The 25,212-nt window shown below is 41.1% G+C and overlaps 1 protein-coding gene across 3 annotated transcripts in view; it reads left to right on the plus strand.

Annotated features, from left to right (window-relative positions):
- The window catches only part of ascc3 (activating signal cointegrator 1 complex subunit 3), a 251,624-nt gene that overhangs the window by 202,709 nt on the left and 23,703 nt on the right, over positions 1-25,212 (plus strand). For all 3 annotated transcript variants that reach the window (XM_041793322.1, XM_041793323.1, XM_041793324.1), the window contains exons 32-37: positions 790-910; positions 1,588-1,720; positions 2,067-2,192; positions 9,809-9,920; positions 10,004-10,138; positions 19,027-19,251. In XM_041793322.1, the coding sequence (XP_041649256.1) occupies positions 790-910; positions 1,588-1,720; positions 2,067-2,192; positions 9,809-9,920; positions 10,004-10,138; positions 19,027-19,251 (852 nt within the window). The remainder of the gene's footprint in view (positions 1-789; positions 911-1,587; positions 1,721-2,066; positions 2,193-9,808; positions 9,921-10,003; positions 10,139-19,026; positions 19,252-25,212) is intronic.

The following is a 25,212-nucleotide window of genomic DNA, read 5'->3' on the forward strand; positions in this document are numbered from 1 at the left end:
ATAGTCTCCAGATTTCATGATTCCTTGCACACAGTCAAGGCACCCAGTGCCAGAGGCAGCAAAACAAGCCCAAAACATCTTTGAACCTCCACCATGTTTGACTGTAGGTACTGTGCTCTTGTCTTTGTAGGCCTCGTTCTGTTTACATGCTTGAAATAAAATCATTTACCCACAGTTTTGAAAGGGTGCCAATATTTTTTTCCAGGCCATTTTTTTAATTTTGTGTAAAATTATGTCAGTTCTGGCTTTTTTCTTCTGCTTTTTGTGTTGTTCCAATGTATATAAATGAAATAAACATGTGTAAACCAAAATCATTTGTAACTGCAACCATTTCTGGGAGAAATGGTGCATTTTCTGGAAAAATTCCAGGGGTGCCAATACTTTCGTCCATGACTGTACTTCACCCTCCCTGCAGTCATGTTTATGCTCTTAGAGCTCTTAAAGATGTTTGATCTGTTTCTGAACTTACAGTAAAATCAGTCTCATTAAGAAGAAAACCTTTAAAGGATTAATTATCCTCCTCTAGAGCAACACATTTAACACAGATGAAGTTTTTTTATTTCCCTCTAGCTCATCAGCCTCTCTACAGGCCACCATGATTGTATTAGTGTCAGAATTTGATAAATAAGGGGTTTGGACTGTTTAGAGTATTTCAGTGTCAGTATAAACAGCCATTATGAGGCTCTATTCAGTCAGTAGTGTCCAGCTACATTTAAACTCATATTCACACTTCATCATACAAACTCTAAACTTTCTCTTTTCAGTAAAACCCTCCATCTCTGTCCTCAGGTGTTGATCGCCACCAGCACTCTGGCCTGGGGGGTGAACTTCCCCGCTCACTTGGTGGTCGTCAAAGGAACTGAGTACTATGACGGCAAATCCAGACGCTATGTGGACTACCCCATCACAGGTACGCTAACACATCCACGGTTGTTGATTTGTTTTTATCAACCAAACAGAGCAGAGGCTGATGCTTGGCTCACACAGAGCAGGAAAAGTTGACCGTCTCTCCACCAGCAGGCCATGGGTTTGCTACACTGAGCTTCAGTTTGCATTTAAATTATGGGAGAGCAGTTCTATTGCAACCATCTGTTTAAGGGTGGATTACTTCACTAGTGTTTACTCTGTATGTTGAATTTGATGGCAGCCACCACTGCTAATTTCCCTGTTGCCCTGACCTGTAAGCTGTTTCATGAACAACATCGTCACTGGAGGGCAGCTTCTGATCAATAACTGAGCACCAGCACCTATTTTGTATTACCGGCACCATGAACAGTCACAGTAGAATTCTTAACGTATTGGTGAAAGGGTTTGGTGGAGCCAGTAGGACGAAAAAACATGTACTTAAGAAAGCTACCACCCTAACCTCAGTCTGAGCCAGGAAACCTGGGTAATGCCATCGTTCTCGTCTCAGAGACCTGAGACCTGAACTGAAGATTGATGCTTTTCTATATCAATAACCTTTAAGCAAAGAAACCTGTTTAAATCCCAGCTTATTAGTAACATTGTGGTTCTAGATTAAAGGATATGTCTGACACGTATGAAAGTATGATCATGATGTGAATCACTTGTGTCATGGTCATGCAGACGTTCTGCAGATGATGGGGCGAGCAGGGCGACCTCAGTTTGACGACCAGGGAAAAGCCGTCATCCTCGTCCACGACATCAAAAAAGATTTCTACAAGAAGTTCCTCTACGAGCCGTTCCCTGTGGAGTCCAGGTAACGCATCTCTGTGTTTGATAATGCTGTTATCTTTATCTCTGGGGTTATTTCCTATATGGTCCTGCAAGATCTCAAGATACTTCTGAGGGATTTTGCAAAATTTCTTTGCAGCGACATCTGGTCAGTTTCTCACCAACCGTGCATTTCTCCTGTCAAACAAACACCTTTTCGTCAGGCCAATTAAATCAGACTGCAGGCAATCAGACATTCATCACCACAAGCTGACCTCTGAGGTTTACAGCTTACATCAGCTATCCAAAAAGCTGGTACAGTGTGGCAAATTTGAATAAATGCACTAAACTGTTGTCTGTGATAGTCATCCCTCTCTCCTCTGTCTCCTCAGCCTCCTCAGCGTGCTCTCCGACCATCTGAACGCTGAGATCGCTGCAGGAACCATCGCCTCCAAACAGGACGCCATGGACTACATCACCTGGACCTACTTCTTCAGACGGCTGATGATGAACCCCAGGTTAGCAAAAAAATCCTCACACCACATATCATCAGCAACAGTTCATGCACATCAAACCAAAGACAAGACACATGCACACATTCTTGGCCTGGTTAGGAGAGGGCTGTGTTCCTCGCTCAGACATCTGCTGTGTAGACAGAAACAGCTCCAGAACATTCCAGCCTGTTGGTATTTACACGGCTGTCAGCCCACATTAAACATTTAGGACATTTCTGAGGCCAAGCAGGAGGATTAGAGCGATACAGGTCTGGAAACAAGACACTCATCACTCTGGAGTAGAGCTGGGAGTTAATCTGTGGTCAGCTTAACAAATAACAAAGATGTTGGAGTTTATTGGTCCAAATATAGAGATACTCCTGCAAATACAGACAAGTTAACAGGATATTTGTTGCTGAATTGGAAGTGTGTTTGACTTCCTACAGCATCCTCATACTTTTAGATTTCATCTTATGGCGTGTGGTATGAAACGTGGGTTCCCAGCCAATCACAGCCATCAATGAGCAACTGTAGACACGCCCCTATATATCTCCAGTCCGGCTGGTCTTTCCCCAGAGCAGTGGTACTCAACTTTATTCTACCCAAAAGCCACATTGTCTCAAAAATACTTCTACTAGAGCCACAATCCAAAACGAGGGATTTGATAATCAATCTATCCACAGTTGAAAAGAAACTGTGAATTAATGGATTATTGTGTTGTTGGATGAAATAGGTTACATAAAAATGTCTGTATAGTGTCAGTAGAGGATATTTCACCGCTAATAAGCATATGTTTTTATTTATGTAAGTTCCACCTGGACTAAAGTCTTTAAAATATCAGAATGTGCCAACTTAGAGCTATGAGAAACTTTTCAAAAAACTGATGAATCATGGGTGTCTTTTTGAGTACTAATATTTAATATTTGGACATTTACTGTAGTTCTGTGACTCCGTTAACTTAAAGTTATGCTTGCAATTCTTTCCCTCTTATTATTATTATTGCTTTTAGCTAATAGGGGGAGGGTCCCCATATTGGTCTTTGCCCTGGGCCTCCAATCTAAAGTCGGCCCTGCCTCACACCTGCAGCTCCCCCTCACAAATCGTTCTGCCCTGCCAGTTTGTTGGTTTCATTTTTCTGTTTCTTCCTTTTTGACAGTATTTATCATTAGTACATTTAAGATCAAATAAAACACCCACGTTTGGACAAGTTTTACTCAATTTAACATTATTTCAAAATGTGATCCGTGTGTGTTTGGCTCGTTGATGATGATGTGCATGGCAAAAGTTATCATCAAATGCGAGTATGGGAGAGCATTGGCAGGAAGTGGCTGAAGAAATGAGGGCCTTAGAAGCTTCAGTTTGAACACAAGACAGCACACCTCTATGAATGAACTTACCGAAGAGGCGCGCCACTAGTGGACTGCACTCTTTTACGCACATTCCTCCGTCCAGCGCGCATCCAACGGTAATAATATACAAGTTTTCATTTGAATTTGGCAGTTAAAGTCTGTCGTCTTGTGTGGAATTAGATTTATTGCTATGAATTGTTGCAACATGTCTTTACTTTTGACAGTTTTCATTTTTATAAAAGATTTCGGGAGGATTTTTTTAAAAGGAAGCCTTAAAAGAGCCACAACTGTTCACTAAAGAGCCACATGCTGCCTGAGAGCCACAGGTTGAGTATCGCTGCCCCAGGGTCTCTGACCTGGAGGTACGTTCTCTGGATCCTGGCATCTCCAGGTCAGAGAAGTGAAGGAAATTAAACATTTGTTGGTTTTCAGCCTGAACAGTGGAATTAGAGGGGGTCAGAAACACCTGAATGGAGGAAAGGTCAGGTTTCCATTAATGCTGCAGAGAATGAAGCTGCAGCTGATATTAGAATATTTAACTGTGGGATTATATTTTTAGACGGGTCAAGTAGCAGTACAGACCTGCTTCTTCATAAAGGCACTCTTCCTGAGGGCCATGTTCTGTGCCGAGTAGGGATGGGTACCCATTGCATTTTAGCCGATACAGCTACAGTACTCATTTCTGGTACTTTTTTGCATGTATGTGCGATAAAATATTTAATTTGTTTTATAAATCTCATAACTTAAATTTAAGATATTAATTTCTAATATGTGAAGTAACGTCAAAAGTGTTTTTATAAATGACTCCAACATAAAAACCTGAACTACTGTAACTACCCGGAGGTTTTTCTTTTTATTGAACATATGAAGGAAAATACATTTAAAACAAATGAGCAACAGAGGATGGAGTCAAAATAAAGAAAGAAAGAAAGAATATTTTACAAATTAAAATACTGTTAACTATTAATGGAAGTAGACAAACTAGGAGAGCCTGTTCAACACTCATCAGTCAGTGAGAGAACTGAATAAAACCTTACACACCTGAACTATGCATGCTGAGTTTGTTGCGTTCTTTTAGTTTTCACTGTGAAAATTTGTGGCTCCGATCCATCCATCCTGACATGGGGCTTTTCCACTGTGACTTTTGGCTGTGCCAAGCCAAACCAAGCCGTGCTGATTAACTTTTTCATCACCAGTTTGGTACGCCAGGCCACACCGAGCCGCACCATGCAGTTGTGAGAATGGTCCTGCTCTAGAGCAGGGCCAAAGCGAGCCAACTCCGTCAGCTGCATTCAAGCAGTTCGCAGGGTGTGATTTGCCGAGGGGGATTTACCCGTTCTGCTTCTGATGTTCCAGCCTTGGATGATAAATTTTCAGTCCATCAGGAGATAGGTCTTATCCCTGCTCCGACTGTAGACAGCGGTCTGAAGTCAGCATTCACTGAAACGTTTATGACAACCAAATTTTAGATTTATATCCTCATACTACGGTCTGATATCTGTGCACGGCCTGAGATGATAAGTGAAACCAGGACTGACCAGGATTACAACTTTGTCTGTACCTACTCATATCAAAAGTTTGTCCCTTTCCCCTTCTTACAGACAGACAGAATCACATGACTGCAAACAACCATTTGTTAAATCTCAGATTTGACAAACAATTAGGAAGCTAGCACTGCTCCGCATCATTTAACAAGCAGTGTTGTGTCAGAGGTTGGGTGTGGTATCAAATAAAATGACATTAACTCTAACACCGCCAGATTTATGCTGCACAGCACCTCCACAAACATTGGTACATGAGCTGAGAGCTGGTGTGGGATTGGAGACTGATGAATGCCAGTTCTGCTGTGTATATACGTTAGATTAATGAGGACCAAGAGAATACACAGTGATGGTGATGAAATCACCACAGAGACCCTACCTATCTCTGCTCAGTCCCAGTCCAGTCTGGAGACCCTCAGACTTCATAAACCAGAGCTGACCGGTACAGATTGACTTTATTTATTGTATGCTCTTTAGTCAACAGTTGTATTTCAGCACGCTTCACTTTAACCTCGTCATATTATCTGTTCTAAAATGTCACCTCTGAATGCTACCGTTGTCTCCATGTAGCTGTGAACAGCTTCTACGTCCACCGCTGTGATTTCCATTACTCAGACGCAGGGTCCCGTGGGTGTCGTAACCGTCAGGGCCGAGTCCCTGCACCATCAGGAGCCTAATGGTGATGATGCTAATGGCCATGACTTAATCAGACAGGCCCTGTTAACAGTGCAGACCTGTGAAATGTAATGGCCATTAAACACATGCAGTGCTGTTAACATGTGGAGTGATGGGAATGAAAGAAATACTTAACATTAAACGCACATTAAACATTTCCACTGCTGCTTCCAGCCCACAGTGATGCTGCGACCCTCGCCCTGCTCCCCACTGCACCGTAGATAATGACCATGAAGACATTGTTAGATTTATATGAGAAGCAGGAGATTTGTCAACCCTGGTCTGTCTGCATTATGCAGACGTATGCAAAATGACCCTAATCTAATATTCCTCCTCCACCTGTTAGCTAAACATTGATATTCATCCCTGCTGCCACTAGCTCTCTGAGTTTTCTACACTACACTTAGGAGCAGATCTTTTCTCTGTTTGTTTCCACTATTTTAAGTCCAAGGGGGACTCTGACCTGAGCACATTTAGCCCTCTAGTCCCATCCCGTATTCCAGTACCATGTCCAGAGTCACCTGAAGAGGTAGGTGGTCTTGGGCAGGATGCATGACTGTGCCTGAGTACTGGTACTAATGACTAGGTACTAGTGACTAGGACTAGCCCAAATAGCATAAATAAACCACTTAGTTCAACAGTTTCAGCCTTTCCTAGTCCGCTGTCTACCTTCAGGGTCTTCAGTGTCTGCTCCAACAGTCTTTCGTGAACCCATGTCCTTTGTCGTTGCTATTTTCTGTGCCTCACACCTTTCTCAAACAATTGTGTTACAAGCTAATGAAGATTGTCCCTGATTGGGCCCCGCTGAGCTCATGTGGTAACTCTTACTCAGCACACGGCAGCATGGAAGCATTTTCCGCCGCTGGTTGTCTTATTTTAGGAACTAACCGTCCAACCTGGGAATGATTTGGAGGGAAGACGGCGCACTGCAACCAGCAACTGTGTACATTCAGCATAGAGGAGATGTTTAACCCTGCCGTGTAGTCTGGGTTATTATGAGGCCCTTAAAAAGTTCCAGCAGCAGTTTTTATTTTTCAGAGACAAAAGTCAAGAAAACATTTCTGTGATAGTGGTTCGAGTCGTCTCCTGATGTTGAATTTGGTGAAACATGTCTGCTCATATGTGTTTGTGTTGTTGGTAGCAATAGAAGAGAGTCTGCAGTGGTGTAATGCTGGTTAATGCTGGGCCTGTAGCATCCTCAGTGCCCCACCATGTCTGGGCTTGAATCTGACTGGGGTGCTGTGGCATGACCTGAAACAGGAAATCCATACTCTATAAGGAATTTAACAAGAATCTGCAGAGAAGAGTGGGACAACATCCCTCCACAGTGATGTAAACACTCACTGACAGTTATCACAGATGCTTGCTTCAGTTGTTGCTGCCAAGGATGGAACAACCAGTTAGTAGGTTCAGGGAGGAATGACTGTCTCTCATAGGGCCAGCTAGGTTTGATGGAGTTAACCTTCATAAATGAACTCATCATTTAAACACTTTAGTATTAACTCAGGTTATCCTCTGATTTTAACATAGTTTATCTCAAACATTTTAGTGTGACAAATATGCAAAGACAAGGGGAATTATTTTTTAATATATTTATGAGTTGTTTGGGCCAATAATGCTGCTTTTCAGACAGTGGAGGGCAGGACACTGGCTCGTTCACATTAATGTTAGAGATGTCCCAGTACCATTTTTTTGTTTCCAGGGACCGATTCCAATAGCAGAGCGCGGGGTAATGATCTGATACCATGTACTGATGTGATACTAATATCGATCTGTTACCAGCCACCGATTGTATAGCGGGTACCAATCTGATTTTGGGTGCAGATCTAATACTGGGTTACCAATCAGATCCCGAGCACTGATCTGATACCAGGTACTGATGTGATACTGGTACATCAGTACCTGGGATCAGATTAGTACCAGTGTCACATCAGTACCTGGTATCAGATTAGTGCCAGTATCACATCAGTACCTGGTATCAGAAACTGATGTGATACTGGTACTAATCTGATACCAGGTGCTGATCTGATACTGGGTACCAATCTGATACCAGGCAACGATGTGTTACCTAGTACTGATCTGACACCAGGTACCCATGTGTTACCAAGTACTGATCTGATACCTGCGTAAATGCCCTCGTCTTTAAGGATGCTTGTGGACAGCATCTCTGGGACACTTACAGATGTTTTTTTTTTTAATAACTGTTCTGAGTTTTACTACGAAATATTCATATAACGATGACACCGAGAGCTATGCGTTTAAGCGCGAGCAGTTCGGCACACCATGATGCCATTACAGCCCAGCCTCAAACTGGTTAACACCCCCTCATAAAGGATTCTGGGAAAACAAAAATGAAACAATATGTCTGTTAGCTTTGATCTCGCTACATGAATGATTGAATTTGGACTTAAAGATGTTCAGTGTGGAATTATTCTTTAAAGTGCCTAAAAGTCTCCCAGGTTCCAGGAGACTCATACATAAGGTCACAAAGGAACAGCTAGCTTCTAGAGGAAAAGAATAGAAGGCTAGGATTAGTTCAGAAGTGAACTTCTGTTCACCCGTGTGAATTGTTGTGGTCTACTACAGCGACAGTCTGGAAGGGTTCTTAACAAACACAGAACAATGGATGCCTCCAAACTTTCATGCTGCAGCGGCTCCTTCTTCTTCTCTTTTTTTGTTCCTCTCTGCTGCTCTAAGAACGGTTCAGTGTTTTCTAGCAGCATTGCTATTTGATAATGCTAACAATTAGCATGGCCAAATACAGCATGGCTAAATGTAGCATGCTTAATGTAGCAATGTATAAAGTTGAACCAAACTGTATCAGATACGGAGCTTTGTCCTCTTCCAGTTATGTTCTAAAGCAGTGATACTCAACCTGAGGCTCTCTTGTGATGATTTGTGGCTCTTTTGTGTCTTAATTTTAAATATTTTTCTCCCAGAAAACCTTAAAAAAGGAAAAAATTTTTTGCCTTTTTTTCACCATTTTTTGCCACTTTTCACCCGTTAAAGCTACCTTTGTCATTAAATACCACTTTTTCCTACTTTTTTGCCCATTTTTGCCTCTTTTTTGCAACTTTTTACACATTTTTGACCCCCCTTTTCCCCAATTTTTGCCACTTTTATCCCATTTTTGCACATTAAAGCTGTCTTTGGCCACTAAACACCACTTGTTTCCACTCTTGACAGCTTTTTCTTTGCCCATTTTAGTCACGTTTCACTCATTTTTTTGTCACTTCTCACCGATTTTTGCTGCTTTTTGACCATTTTAGCACCTTTAACTTATTTTTTTGCTACTTCAAGCTGTTTTTGCCACTTTTCACCACTAAGATTGTGGCTCTTGCAAAGGTATTTTCAACAATTTGGCTGTTTGGTTTAGCAGGGTTGAGTAACTCTGTTCTAAAGGAAAGACAGGAGACAGTGCTGTCAGAGAATCTTTGAGTTTATGGCTAAAGAAGTTTGTTGATGAAGTGAATACTCACTGAAAAAAAATGTTCCTCAGATCACAGCAAGAAAATACTTGTTAGCTGAGAGTACAGTAGTAAAAGTCATCCACAAAGGCTCTCCAAGCACATAAGAAACTCCTCTTTTACAGAGAGGATGTTTTTATGGTCAACTCTAGGCTTATAAATGTCGGCACGCCAAGCTTCTTTAGTGGAGCGCTCCATACATTTATATAATAGAGTTATACACATTTTACACCACTAGAACTAGCTCTCTCCTCTGCCATTTTACACCTTTACCTGACATGATCCAGCCTCAGATCCACCAGCGTTTGTGCGTTTAATGCTATGCTGCGGTACGTCTCCAGGAAACTGTGTGCATGTTAGCACAGTGGGTATGGAGTGATGATTTAAGCCATGGAAGCAGACCTACAGCACATGTCTGCTCACTCAGCACATCTTAAATATGTTCAACAGTATTTAAATCTTCCTGAGTCTGCTTTGCCAAAAGATCTGCAGCACTGAGAGCGAAAGACGGCACAGGTTCAAGAGAGCAAATACGCTGACCATGCTGTGTGTTTGGGCTGAACTGGTGCTCTTCATGTCTAACCCTGCTCTGCTTCTGTGTCGTTTAGTTATTACAGCCTTGAAGACATCAGCCATGAGTCCATAAACAAATACTTGTCCAACCTGGTGGAGAGGAGCCTGCGAGACCTGGAGTGCTCCTACTGCATAGAGATTAAAGAGGTGTGTAGGTGTTAACACCAGATAATAACCTTCGACATGGTGGTTTGGTATTTTCATCCTTTTTGTTCCCATCCGTTCTGCAGGATGACCGCACCATTGAGCCGCTGACCTACGGCCGAATCTCATCGTATTACTACCTGAAGCATCAGACTATCCGCATGTTTAAAGAACGACTCCGGGCTGAACTGCCCGTCCAGGAGCTGCTCTCCATTCTGACGGTCAGGTTCAACGTCTAACATGAAAACTGTGGTTCTATCAGCAGTTATCAGACAGCTTCAACCCTGCAGCAGTCAAACATCTGTCCTTTAACAGCAGCATTATTTCTGCAGATCTAGAAAAATTAACCTTTAGTTTCAGTCCCAGCCTTAAAATAGAGGTTATCTCTGTAGGAGATGGAGCCTTCCTGAGATGTGTTCAGATGTCTAAGAATACAGGACGTCTTAATTGGTCAGGATAAACTGAGGTGGCACACAGCATGAATGAAGGAGGAATATTCTTCAGAAAGGATGTAGCTGTGGCTCAAAATCACAACTACAGAAAAACATCACAGCATGACCCTTGACAACTTTTATATCAATAAAGCAAAACGAGAGAAGAGTTACAACAGAGTCTTCCAGCAGAATCTGCTTCATGGAGCAGCGTGTAGAAGCGTACTAGTGAGAAATGTTTGGCATTTTCATAGTTCTCATATGTTTTAGTAAATCATGTTTTTTTTAGTTGTGTTTGGTGAATGAAAGGATGATTTACATGAGTGTGTAGCTCAGTCTATGGAGTCAGCATTTTAACGGACCAGTTTGCATGAGGCAGAGCTCATCGTCTCTATGCAGCCTCAGAGTGATAGGTGTTTAGAGGAGGTGTTTAACCTTATGGTAGTGAGGATTTTACTCTTTTTTGACTAACAACAGCAGTTAGACAGCCTTTCTAAAGCTAAAGCAACTTCTTTCCGCTGGAGCTGCTGTTTAGCACTGTTTTCATTGGTGTGCTTGTTTGAGTCAGGCTTTTATTTATTATGAATTATTGATTAGACCAGTGGTTCTCAACCTTGGGGTCAGGACCCTATTTGGGGTCGCAGGACACTGAGAGGGGGTCTCAAGAATATATAATCTCAAGAATAAGAATACTTTTTAAATTAAACTGTTGCCACTTTAATTTTGTCACAATTTTTGTTTATTTTCATCGTTTCCCACCAATTCTAACCCATTTTTTACCATTTAACAACTGTTTTTGTCCATTTTAAATTCTTTCCACCAATTTTTTCTGCCTGTTTTTGCCACTTCTAAATCAATTCTTACCACTTAAGCTTAATGTTGCTGCTGTTGATCCATTATTGGCACGATTAACACCTTTTTACATACAATTTTTCCCATTTTAACCACATTTCACCATTTGATATGCCCAATTTTAGTAGCTTAATCAATTTCTGCCATATCTGCCTATTCTTTCTTTCTCAGTTAACCCTGTTTTTTTACCGTGTTTATCAATTTTCCATCCCATTTCACCAAATTTCTACCCATTTTTGCCAATTTCAGCCACATTTGTCTCCCTTGTGCCACTATTTATGCCCATTTTGCCATTGTTCTCTAATATTTGCCACTTCTTACCCATTTCTGCTTCTTTTAAGATCCAACTTCACCACCTTTTCCACCATTTTTTGCCATTATTAACCAATTTTAGCTATTTTTAAGCCATTTTCATTCTGTTTTATAAACTAAATATAAATATATAAACTTATGTAAATATAAATATAAAATATAAACTATGGATATCACAGCTTAACTTTACAATAGACAATGGTTTTGCAGACCTCCATGGACCCTTATTTTGGCTGGGCGCCAGAAAGCTCTCCCATTTATCCTCCTTTATGGACGGCCTTGTCTGCACATGACTATTCTTGGTTGTGCATGGCTGTGTGCAACCACCGTCAGGTACAGTGGGGGTCCCCAGTCTCTGGCACCTTTAATTTGGGGGTCGTGGGCTGAAAATGTTGAGAACCACTGGATTAGACCAACATTTTATTTTCCAGCTCTCTGTGGTTTGAAAATGTCCCAGGTGGTAAAATTCACTCTGTATTGTAATAAAAGCCTGGGACACAACAGTCTGAGGCTGTGAGTGACAAACAGGAACTCTACGTGGAAATAGAAAATACTTTATCGTCTACTTTGACATGCAGGAATTCCACTTTAGCATAAAAATGCAGTTAAAGACACAATATATTAAACCAAGATGGCACATTTTAAGCCATTAAATGTGCTTAAAAACACAACACCCAGCTAATGATAATGGACACTAGAGCTAGATCATGATCAGTGCATGGAACCCCATGCTGATAAAGGTCGGTTCATATGCTGATGGCTGTGGTTCACAGTCATGGCAGCTTTATACTGGTATATTGCTCAGCCAGGTTATTAAAGTGGGTCTTCTTTTTATTCTGAAGAAATCTAGTGGGATAAAGGAAAATCTGACTTTAATACAGGTCAAGCTTTAAAAAGTGATCCTTATGATGATAGGCTTCTAAAGGTCGACTAAACCTCCATACCAATGGTTTTCAAACTTTTTTTTTTGCCCAAGGCACACCAAAAAGCAAGCTGACGTCTCAAGGCACACCATATTAATGTCCTTGCAAAATAGCCTCTTTAGCATGTGTAGCAAGTAGCAACATGTCTCAGTCCCAACTACATGCAATGTGAGCAAGTGCCAGCTACATCAGTTTGATTACAGAGTTTCCTTTTGTAGCATCCTGACACTCTGCAAGTGATGCACTGCAGCTCCCCAGGTTTATCCCCAGTCACCCTGTTCCTATTTTCTCTCTGTCGCTCCTATTAAAATTGACAAGTAACAATGGAAGAGGTTGCACAAGGGATGACAAGACACCAGGCGTGTCCCACCAGAGGATATTCTTAATTTTCTTCCACTTGTCTCACTCCCGAAACTTGTTTTACAAAGAGGAGTGTGTTGCATGGATGTTCTCCATACCCATTTATGAATTTTTATGGTCTGACTTGTGCTAACATGGAGACAAAACTATGTGGCTCACAGCTGTTAGAGGCACCATACTCAGATTTTCTAAGTAAAAGCATGAGATGTCATATTTTTACATGTAAATTTACATTTGCATATTTAACAGATAACAGATGGACAGTGAGCATGCAATGCTATATGATGCAATGCAGCATGTCACGCTGGCATGCAGTAAGGACATTGGTTAGAGTCTCTTTAGTTGTTGCATAGTTGTAGTACCTATGTAAAGTCAGACGAATTTTCAAGGCACACCTAGACTTGTCTCAAGGCACACCAGTGTGCCATGGCACACCATTTGAGAACCACTGCTCTAAACCACTGTCAAAGCTGTCGCTCCTCTTCTACCAGATACAGTCATGGGTGAAAGTACTGGCACCCCTGGAATTTTTCCAGAAATATTCTCCCATTTAAATCTCCATGTCTCCCAGAAATTGTTGCAATTACAAATGTTTTTGGTACACATGTTTATTCCCTTCATGTGCATTGGAACAACACAAAAAAGCAGCAGAAAAAAAGCCAAAAGTAACATAATTTTACACAAAATTTTACACAAAAAAATGGGCCGGACAAAATGATTGTCACCCTTTTAAAACTGTGGGTAAATGATTTTATTTCCAGCATGTGATGCTCATTTAAACTCACCTGTGGCAGTAACAGGTGCTGGCAATCTAGAAATCACACCTGAAGCCATTTAGAATGTCTAAAAGTTGACTCAACCTTTGTGTTGTGTGCCTGTGTGTGTCACACCAAGCATGGAGAAGAGAAAGAAGAGCCCAGAATTGCCTGAGGACTTAAGAAGCAAAATTGTGGAAAAATATGAACAATCTCAAGGTTACAAGACCATCTCCAGAGATTTTGAAGTTCCTTTGTCCACTGTGTGTAATATAATCAAGAAGCTTATAACCCATGGTACTGTGGCTAATCTCCCTGGACGTGGATGGAAAAATTGACAAGAGAATGCAACGCAGGATAGTTGGAATGGTGGATAAACATCCTCAGTCAACTTCCACATAAATTCAGGTTGTCCTGCAGACTCAGGGTGCAAAAGTGTCAGCAGGGACCATACGTGGTCATCCGAATGAGATGAAGCGCTATGGCAGGAGACCGTGAACCCCACTGCTGACAAAGAGACATAAAAAAGCCAGACTGGAGTTTGCAAAAATATACCTGAGTAAGCCTCAATCCTTCTGGGAGAACATTTTGTGGACAGATGAGACTAAGGTAGAGCGTTTTGGAAAAGCACGTCATTCTACTGTTTACAGAAAACAGAATGAGCCCTACAAAGAAAAGAGCAGAGTACCTACAGTCAAACATGGTGGAGATTCAAAGATGTTTTGGGCTTGTTTTGCTGCCTCTGGCACTGGGTGCCTTGACTGTGTGCAAGGAATCATGAAATCTGGAGAGTACCAAAAGATTTTGGGCTGCAATGTAGGACCTAGTGTCAGAAAGCTGGGTCTGCATCAGAGGTCATGGGTGTTCCAACAGGACAGTGACCCCAAACATACCTCAAAATGCACCAAGAAATGGTTGGAGACAAAGCTGGAGAGTTCTGAAGTGGCCAGCAATGAGTCCAGATCTAAATCCCATTGAACACCTATGGAGAGATCTCAAAACTGCTGTAGCAAGAGGCACCCTTCAAATCTGAGAGACCTGGAGCAGTTTGCAAAAGAAGAGTGGTCCAAAATTCCAGCTGAGAGGTGTAAGAAGCTTGTTGATGGTTATAGGAAGCCATTTGTTTCAGTTATTTTTTCCCAAAGGTGTGCAACCAAATATTAAGTTTAGGGTGCCAACAATTTTGTCCGGCCCATTTTTAGACTTTATTCTTCTGATTTTTGGTGTTGTTCCAATGCACATAAAGGCAATAAACACATGTCTACCAAAAACATTTGTAATTGCAACAATTTCTGGGAGAAATGGTGTATTTTCTGGAAAAATTCCAGGGGTGCCAATACTTTCGTCCATGACTGTTGGTCTTCACATGAGAGGCTAAAGGAGCGTTCCTGCAGCATGTAGACGCCAGCTGAGTGTCTGTGACCTGCAGAAAAAGTCTGATTTTCTATACTTTAGAGACAAATGTCAGGTTCATACACTGATTAGAAACACGGCTTAGCCCCTCCTTCTAAATTAACACCTCTATCTGAGCTTCATTAACTCTCCTCACTTTGACCTCAGTGTAACCGCCTTCTCCACCCCCCCATCAGGTCGTCCTCACCCTCAGAGTCTGATTGGTTGGGCCAACACGAGACATTTCTGTTTCTCACCTTCTCCTGTTGGGGGGGGGGGCCATAGTTTCTAATGGCCTGCTTTTCTGTTTCTAGTCAAATTACTACTGAAACTCCATACATGATGATCTGACAGTTTTCTAAGGATCAACAAAAAAACATGGGATTGGTGGGTTAGCTCTCTCACATTTGGTCCAGAGTGAGTGAGGTCTGAAATTAAAGCCTTTAATCTCATTTTGTGCTGTTTTGTTGCTAAGCTACTGTGGCACAGCAGCAGCTGGATGCTCTCTACCGTAGCTCCTTCTGCTCTAACAGTGATGTTGAATATATCCACAGTCATCTGCTCCTCATGATAGCAGATAGACAGTGATTAACAAATTTATTAGACCTCCTGTCATATTTGTGTTAGAGACCATCCAGCATCATGAAGTGCTTTAATGCGGACTCTTTCATTTTCAGTCAGCTCTCCACGTTTTACCATTTTGAACAGGAATGAGGAATTTCAACCTGAATTCACCCAAATTTGAGCCGGCTCACTGGGCTTCTCTGAGAAGTCAGAAATGAATCAAGCATAACATTCAACCACTAAAACAAATTTTTCTGTTCAGGAATGCAAGTAAATAACTATAATTTGACATATTAATCAATAAATATTATTGTGCTTTACTATTTTTTCAGTTTTTTTGTAAATCGGTACATTTGAAAATTCATGGATAACAATAGTAATGATATTTTATTATTAAAAATATAATTTGGGTTAAAGAGCTTCTACATATTGGTGTATTAACCATTGCAGAAACATCAAAAATGATTTTGGTAATTACCAATGCTGTTAATTTAGGGCAGCTGTGGCATAAACCTTACTTTGGTTGGGGTTAGGGTGGTCTAATAAATTTGTTAAGCACTGTATGTAAATTGAAAATGCCTCTTAATAATCATCAATCTAGTCATTGATTCAAATACAGAATATTTAGCTGTTGTTTTTCATACCTTCATATAAAATTCTGGTGTCACTATCAGCCTACTTAGGGTAATAGTGATTTTTTGCTTTACCTCTGCAAAAACGGCGCCACTGTTTCTGTGATGAACGGAGAGGGAGTGTTGCAGCGTTGCTAACACAGCAGCGGCTTCCTGAGCCTGTTATCAGCGCTGGTGTTTGACTCACGTCTTTACTAATAGAGCATAAAGTGCTACTCATGAGGGAAACGCTGTTATTGCTAACTGCTAATAAGCCTGGCGTCCTGTGTTGATGGTGTTTCTGCAGTGTTTTACCTTCTTACTGCACAAATTATGTCCAACTCCTGACTTTCTGGAGGAACCTAAAATAATCCCGTATCTTTGCTTTTAGCCTGCTGGCTGTAGAGAAGCACTGTCCTTGTTCCCGGTCTTAGTACCAGCTGGTTTTAGTCTGGATCTTGTTTTTATGGTTGTTTCATAAAGAAAGCAACTTTACTCACAGCCCTGATTAGTTAAATTAATTAAATGCTGTCTGATTAGCAAAGGATGTCAGTGAGTCATTTTGTACGTGCACTCCTGCATATTTCTTCATGTATAAAAGTGTATTTGACAGAACTAGCACTATGTTGTCTCCTAGCTTTAAGCTAGTGTTGGTGTAGTGTTTCAGACCCATTAGTGGAGTAGTGCAGCACTTTTTAAATAATCAGTATGGACCTGCAAATGTGTTTAAAAATGCTAAATATTTGAATGTTAAACATGTGAATAAACTATGCTTTTAATGATGAGTACCTGTTAAAGTAGGTGATTAATCATGATTGGAAGCTGAGTTTTCTGTTCCGTCTATTTCATTGATCTAAAAGTCCAGATCCAGTCTGTGCAGCCTCCACGGTCAAAAAGGCAGTGTTACTCAGAATGATGATTCTGGTCTGTCTCTGCCTCAGACTTTTCGTTTGAACACGTTAACATGGTCTGACCGTAGAGTCCTTGATCACATGTTTTTGCATTTTAACAGCTCATATTCCTGCATTTATTCATCCATGCAGCTGTAGGGCTCTTCAGCAAAGATGGTGGTTAAATCTGACTTTAATAGTGCTGCTAACATATGGAGGGGAGTTTTTCTTAGAAATTCAACATCACTCCTCTGCACACATGTAAATGGAAGCAGACCAAAGCATGCCATGTCAGGCGTCTCCCTCCTCAACAAGCTGTGATACAATAGGCCACTCACCCCGCCGCCACGTCCACTCCCCCTCTGTTCGCTACAAAGCTCTGACATGCGTCTCCTGCCCCCCCTAATTGCTGCAGCGTGGCCGCTAATGAGCAACACCCACACTCTCTGCAGCAGCACCTCCCACCTCCTCCTCAGAACGTTCTTCCACTCAGCCTGCAGGTTTAGTTTCTGCTTTATGCTGAGATAACAGCTGTGAAGTCATCACACCGGGAACATGACATCTTAGTTGATTTTCTCTCACGAATGGTGGGGTAAAAAAATTAAACTGTTACTACAGGCTGGCTGTTATCTGCCTATGAAGAATAGATTGGCCAGACAGTGAGAGTGCAGGGGGGGTCTGTGGTTTTAGGGCAGGGGTGTCCAAACTTTTTCCACTGAGGGCCTCGTACAGAAATATATAGGAATGGTGGGGCCACTTCCATGTTCCTCGCCTTGAGCGTATTTTAGTGAGAAAGACCAATACAGTATAAGTTAATACACCTAAAAGGCTTGTTCATGGCTGACAAGGCAAATCGACAGTCATTTACGCTAATTAAAGCTAACTAATAAATAATGCTGCTCAGACAAAGCTGATTGGTCCGGGCATTCTCTGACTGTCATTCCCAGCATCAGCTGAAGTTTTGCCGGATGAATCCGCTCAATGTAAGATATGGAATCTTAACCATCCGTTGGCTGAAAGCTAAAATGTTCTTGCATACATTATATTATTTATACCAGTATTATCTTCTTACCAACATAATGCAGCATGAAAACGATTTTCTTTTATATGGGTCTACAAAGATTTTTGAAAGACTTCAATTTGATTTTAAAGATTTTCACCAACTTTCTAAGTCCTTTATGCCTTAAAAAAACCAACAAAAATAAAAAATATGGTCCTGATTTGTAGAAGTTTAACTTCTCTGAAATATTTCTCTCTCCAACAGCAGCTGTTGCAAAAAGCCTTGGGTTCCGGCATGTCTTTGGCACTATACCTCCTCCGTTTTTGTTTCTTATCCCAACTCTTCATAGTTTTTCTCTACAGCAGTTTCATTATTTTCTCCCTCCTCTGTGTAAATGTGACTGTCAGTGTGTTGTTTTATACGGCGTCTTCTTAAAGATCTATAGTACTCTCCGCAGCACATCTATATGCAGACACAACAGCACTGAAAGCTAAATCATTCAGAGATGATTCCTGCTCCCATCCTTCACCCCAGCCCCCTCCTCACCCCAGGTTTTAGCTTTTTAAACCATCGGCTGTGGTCAGTGATGGATGGAGCGCTAGCAGTCAGGGCCAGCGGAGAGCTGTGACAAATGCTCGCGGCTCGGCCTGCTGATGGGACTGCATGAGCCATTAAAGAAGAAGTTCAACTAAAGAGAATTAAAACAGAGGAACCAAGCGTGTCTGTGCATCTCTGTGTTTATAAACTACAAACAAGCCTTAGGAAGAGTGATGGACAGTCACCATGATTTTACCAACCCACCGGCCCAGTCTACCGTATCTGTCCTTGTTTCTCAGCATCAACAGTCCACAACAATCTGTGATTATTAATGTGCAGACTTTTTAGTAAATCTGGCCTGGAGAGGCTGTATGGAAAAGGGAATCAGCTGTTTTTTAAACTTTAAACACCTCAAGGAGGTAAATTTAACTCTCGCTGAACAATCTGGACTTCCTGTTTCATTTGGGCTTTTTGTCTTCTAGGATGCTGAGGAGTACGCCGAGCTGCCAGTCAGACACAACGAGGACCAACTGAACAGCCAGCTTGCTCAGCAGCTCCCCCTGCAGGTCAACCCCCACTCCTATGACAGCGCCCACACCAAGACCCACCTGCTGCTGCAGGCCCACTTCAGCCATGCTCCGCTGCCATGCAGCGACTACACCACCGATACTAAGACAGTGCTGGACAACGCCATCCGAATCTGTCAGGTACCCGTTATTCACGCTATCAGAGAGTCCGGACTTATGTCCGATCAAACGCACTGAAAATGTTTTAATATTTATGGTTCAAGTCAAAGTTTGATCAGGGAGGATAAAACTCACTGGTAACACCTCTAACAGGAAAATCTGTCAGGAACCATCAGATAATGGGGTCTTTGGAGAAGTGGGGGCCCAGCCTGAGTATCTGCATGATCATCTTGTCGTACGCAACCTTTTACTAACCTGACACGCCAGTTGGATGTGTTTCACACATCCATCTGGGAAAGCTTCAATAGGAAACGTTCGAGAAAAGGCAGAGGCTTTGAAAAAAACTCTCACATCTCTACGGGCCAATCAGAGCAACAAAACACGTGATGTAGCAGCTATTGAGCTGCGCGTGCACAGCTACTGAGGAATAACGCGAAACATGGCGATTATAGACATGTAAGTATTCGACTTTTGTCGTTTTTGAAAAGAACAACTCACTGCTGTTCTTTGTTCTTCTTTTAACGAAGCAATGTTGTCAAGGTCTAATAAAACTGGCGCTTTAGCAGCATTCATGCGAAGCTCCCGCCGGAATTGCACCGGCCTCTTGTCGCTGCTTGTTTACGTCCCAACTCTGCTGCGCCTGAATGTACTGCCCCTCATCACTGATTGGTCCTGTCACTTTCTAACTGGGCCCAAACGGTTCAGATGGGAGCTTAACAAGATGGATTTGCCAGTAAAAAATAAGGAATGGGCGTATCCATCTGCTTTGCAAGGTTAACCTTTTACTCCATACCATTAAAAAGTTTAGGTGTTAGCTGTCTGGACCAGGTAACCCATCTAAGTCTGAGTGCATGGGTCTGTGGAGCCTGGATCTGTAATACCGTGACATGAGTTGGTCCACCGGCTTTGACATCGGTTCACCGAGGCTCTGCAACTTGTTGCTCGGTCTGCCATGCTCAGACTCAGCAGTCTTGTGTTGACCTTTTACCAGGCTGGATTAAGAATGCTGAAGCCCCTGGACACAAAATCCTGGAGGCCCCCCTGCCACCATCGTCACACACGCATGCATTCAGGTTATTATAGGCTGCTATTTGTCAGAGACGCCTGTAGATTATATCGGATTTAAACTGACAGGCTTCAGACCATATGAGATCAACACCTGTAGAAATCCTCCATCATTCAGGATCCACACCTGTAGCAGGGGCAGAGCCAGACATGTCAAATATAGAGGGCTTAGCCCACATTTATATATAGATGCAGAAATGAAGAAATATGAATAATAATGTGTTATTTATACTGCAACTGTTAGAAGTTTAGCCACAAGAGTGAGTTCTTTATGTTGTGATCGGTACGGTCCATTTGGTTATCATCATCCAGGCATTTATCAGTCATAACACTCCCCAGTAACATTCTTTTATCAAACTATAGAATCAGCTTTAAGAAAACATTAGGGGCGTAAACATGAAAGCCACTCCATGGCTGTACCTCTGACTTACAGATATCCTCCATCAAACAAGATTTACACAGAACAGCACCAAAACCGAATCAGAATGACATTGAATGCTTTACATGCAGGGTCAGACTTTGGGAGGGATTGGACGCACATGTTGCAGGTGGGAGGGGATGACGCCCTGCAGGAACGGGGTCAGAAATTCAGGGAAAATAGGTAGGTAGGTAGGTACTGAGCAGTCCCACGCAGGGCCCTATCCCAACATCCGGTCTGTTTACCACTGAGTGATTGAGGATAAAAAATATAGAAAATAAATTATTAAAGAAAATGGTGTTGACCATGATAAAATAATCAAATTAAGGTCACAATTTCATCACCATGCACTGCAAAGACTTTGAGGTCTAATCTGAAGTAACCCAACAGTGGCTTCTTTTGGATGGGGGTTCTCTGAATGGTTGGTCAACAGACTAATCAGAGAGCCAACAAAGGGTCTGTTAAAGCTTCTAACAACCGTTTGGATAACAGAGGACGTATGAAGACAGAGCACACCTTGCTGCAGGTGAAGCAGAGGATAAAGGGGCTGTTAAACATCAGCTGGTGCTGATCCATCCCATAAATAACATAAGGTTAGATCTAACACAGACTCTCTGTCTCTGTGTTTATATGAAACTTAACAGTCTCTATCCCACCAGGTTATTGGAGCTCTCACCACTGATAGAGAACCAGAGCGATCCAGGCGTGTTCCTCTTTATCTCAGGAGTGATGTGCTAGCTGGGGTTTTTATTCAGGCCCTTGCTACGTCCTGTTTGAAGTCAGCAGCATGTCAAAGCGTCTGTGAACCATTGTCCACGGCTCCCCACAGAGGTGTCTGCACGTACATGTGCTAGTGATTTTCCATACCGCGTGCCTGGCAGCGATATTGCACGGCTCATGGATGTGGTTACTTCTCTGGCGTCCTGCTGCTACCGTTTAGTAAAGCGGTTCTGCTCTTTGCTCCCTTTATGGGACTTTTTATTGAATGAGTGTATATTTTTAGTTAAGTTTACAGGCTTCATAAAGTCTGACACGCTGTTAACACACAACATTTAAATTAACTGTTCCAGATCTGCAGGACTCTGCTAATGTCCACTTCTGAGGGACTAACCAGAGACGTTAGCCATAAAATTGGAGACCAATCACCTCTTCAGTTGGTCTGAGCTGCAGATATCTGTTTATTTTAATAACTAAAATGTTGTTATGGTTTTAAACTCATTCAGTCTAAACAGTTAAAAACAGATAAAATTAATCACAATTTCAAACCAAACATCTGTCCTCCCCTACATTTCTGCTTTATCACAATAATCATGATTCTTACAGAGAACAACATTTTATTCTGGTTGTCCAAAATTTAAAAAAGAAAAACAAACTTATTTCTAAATTACAGTTTGGGAAAAAAAGGAAAGAAAAACACAGGAAAAACCCATGTCCTTAGCTCTTTGACACAGTTAAACATTTAACTGAGAATCTAAAAAATATATATATATATATATATATATATATATATAAATGAAAAAGGAACATTTTTTTCATGTCTGGTTTTTCATTTCCTGTTTCTCCAATTTATTGTTGGAAAAATAATGTTTTTGGGTTTTTTTTTTTGTTTGTTTGTTTGTTTTGTTTTCATTGTATTGTTTTAATGTCTGGATTTTTAAAAAGTGAAATCAAATAATGGCCTTGAGCTGAAACTGTTTTTTTCCACAACACCTGTACCAGGTAACTTACATTTAAAAAAGACTGTCACAGCCCCAGTTTTTGAGTTTCCTTTAACATAAAAAATAATACATGAAACACATAAAACATGTAATTTTACAATTATTACTTTCCTTTTTGAAAAACAAAAGCAGCAAATGAAATACAAAGGGATAAAACAAAAGACAGAGGAGAAATGAAGCCTTTCTTTTTCACAGATCCTTCCTCAGGTTAATATCTCACTTCCTCAAAGAGCCATGTGCACGTTTTCACCTTTACCTTTTTTAGTTTCAGAAGCTCCACTGGTAACAACTTGTTTTTTGTTTTCTAGTTTCTCATTTTTTAAATAAAATCCAATGGTCATAAAGTGAAGTAAACCTTTTTAAGTTTTATTTACAGATATTAATTTAGAAACCCATCAATTCTACCTTCTAAGCTACCCTTTCCCATTAAATACCACTTGGTTCGTCTTTTTTTGCCCTTTTTCATCACTTTTCACCCATTTAAGCTACCTTTTTCCATTAAATACCACTTGTTTCCTATGTTTGTGCCTGTTTTTCCCACTTTTATTCAATTTTTGCCCTTTTTCATCACTTTTGAGCAATTTGAGCTTCCTTTTCTCATCAAATACCACTCATTTCCCTTTTGTTTGTCTGTTTTTGCCACTTCTTTGTGCCACTTTTATCCCATTTTGCCCTTTTTCATCACTTTTCGCCCATTTAAGCTACCTTTTGCCATTAAATACCACATTTCCTCTTTATCTGCCTGTTTTTGTCACTCTTTTTTGCAACCTTTATCCCAACTTTGCCCTTTTTCATCACTTTTCAACCATTAAAGCTCCCTTTTCCCATTAAATACCATGTGTTTCCTATGTTTGTGCCTGTTTTTGCCACCTTTATCCCATTTTTGCCCTTTTCTACACTTTTCACTCATTCAAACAACCTTTTCCCATGAAATACCACTTGTTTCCCCTTTTTTGCCCATTTTTGCCTTTGCATTTTTGCCAGTTTTATCCCATTTTCACCCTCTTTCATCACTTTTCACCTATGTAAGCTACCTTTTGCCACTAAGTACCACTTGTTTCCCTTTTTTTTACCCATTTTTTCCATTTTTTTGCCACCTTTATCCCATTTTTGCCCCTTTCCATTACTTTTCACCCATTTAAGCTGCCTTTTGCCTCTAAATACCCCTTGTCTTATTTTTTTGCCCCTTTTTGCCCCTTTTTTGCCACTTTTATCCCATTTTTGCCCTTTTTCATCACTTTTCACCTATTTAAGCTACCTTTTGCCACTAAATACCACTTGTTTCCTATTTTTTACCCATTTTAATCACTTTTCATTCATTTTTCCCACTTTTGGACCATTTTTCGCCACCTGTAACTCATTTTTTTGTCACTACTCACCCAATTTTGCTACTTTTTGATCCTGTTTCCAAGTTTTTTCTCCCCATTTTCGCCCCTTTTCACCCATTTTTGTTGCTTTTTGACCATTTATGCCTCCTTTAACTTATTGTTATTGCTACTTCAAGCTTTTTTTGCCACTTTTCACCACTTAGATTGTGGCTCATGCAAAGGTATTTTTCAACAGTTTGGCTCTTTGGTTGAGCAGCGTTGAGTAACACTATATTATCTTTATGAACAAACGTACGTTTTATTAACTATTATTGGACACAGATCTTATTTTCAGCAGTGATCTAAAAACCCACTGATGAATCCCGGAGAGGGAACACAAACAGCGCTAACTTCCGGGTTTTACCTACAAAATCCCGTCATTCTGGCACTGCCCTTCTACTGGAGTGGGACTCCATGTTTGCTACATTGTGTTGCCGTGGTGACTTAGAATTTTGGATTTGATCCCTCTGATGATGACATGTGATGGGCCTTGGACTCAGAGGAGTTCGGGAAGGTGCCTTTATACAGCCGGTTCATTTTACTGGAGCTAGTCAACGCAGACGCAGGCTTCGAGTTTTCTCACCGATTTTACAGAAGAATCTCACCTGAACCCACACCAACAGCTCTAAGGTACGTACATCTTTATTCTCCTGGGTAGAGCTTTGTTTATGTTAAAAAGATGGATAGAAATAATCCAGCAGAATGACAGCTGTCAGACAGGATTCAACCTTAAAACCAGCTTGGTTTAAAGAAAAAATGTGGTTTAATAAGGCAAGGTGTTTTTGAAACACTAGCAGGACAAAGCTGAACTCAGACTTACAAGACAAGTCAGAAAATAGTAGTTTATTTAATTTATTAACAATTTATTCCTAGCCCCCATGATGCTTTGCGTGAAATGTGGGGAACAACTTCCGGTCTTTTCTGTCTAAACAGGACTTTGCATAGAAACTAGAGCGATTTAGAGATTAAAATAAGTAAACTTCATCTGTTAGACCCCAAACCCCCCCCACCCCCACCCCCCCCCACCCCCACCCCCCATTAGAGAGGACTCAGTGAAGAAATGACCTCAGATAACCTGGACAAGCACATCTAGCAAACTTTATTAGCTCCATATCAGCTTAATAACAGACGATCACATTGTTACAGGACCCGGGGGCCAAATCCAGCCCTTGGAACGATTATATCCAGCCTGTAAGATCATATCATATTTGTATTATAACTGGCCTACCAATATGAGGTCTGCAGATTTCCTCCACTATAAAAATGTAAACTTCAACATGAATATTTAAAATATCCTTATTAAGCCATAAAAATCTGAAAAAGTAGACTCAAATTTATGATTTTGACTTTTCATTTCATACTTTGACCTTTTCAACTCATAATCTTGACATTATATGTCACATTTTTATCTTTT

Source organism: Cheilinus undulatus, linkage group 8, assembly GCF_018320785.1.
Source record: "Cheilinus undulatus linkage group 8, ASM1832078v1, whole genome shotgun sequence".
NCBI lineage: Eukaryota > Metazoa > Chordata > Actinopteri > Labriformes > Labridae > Cheilinus > Cheilinus undulatus.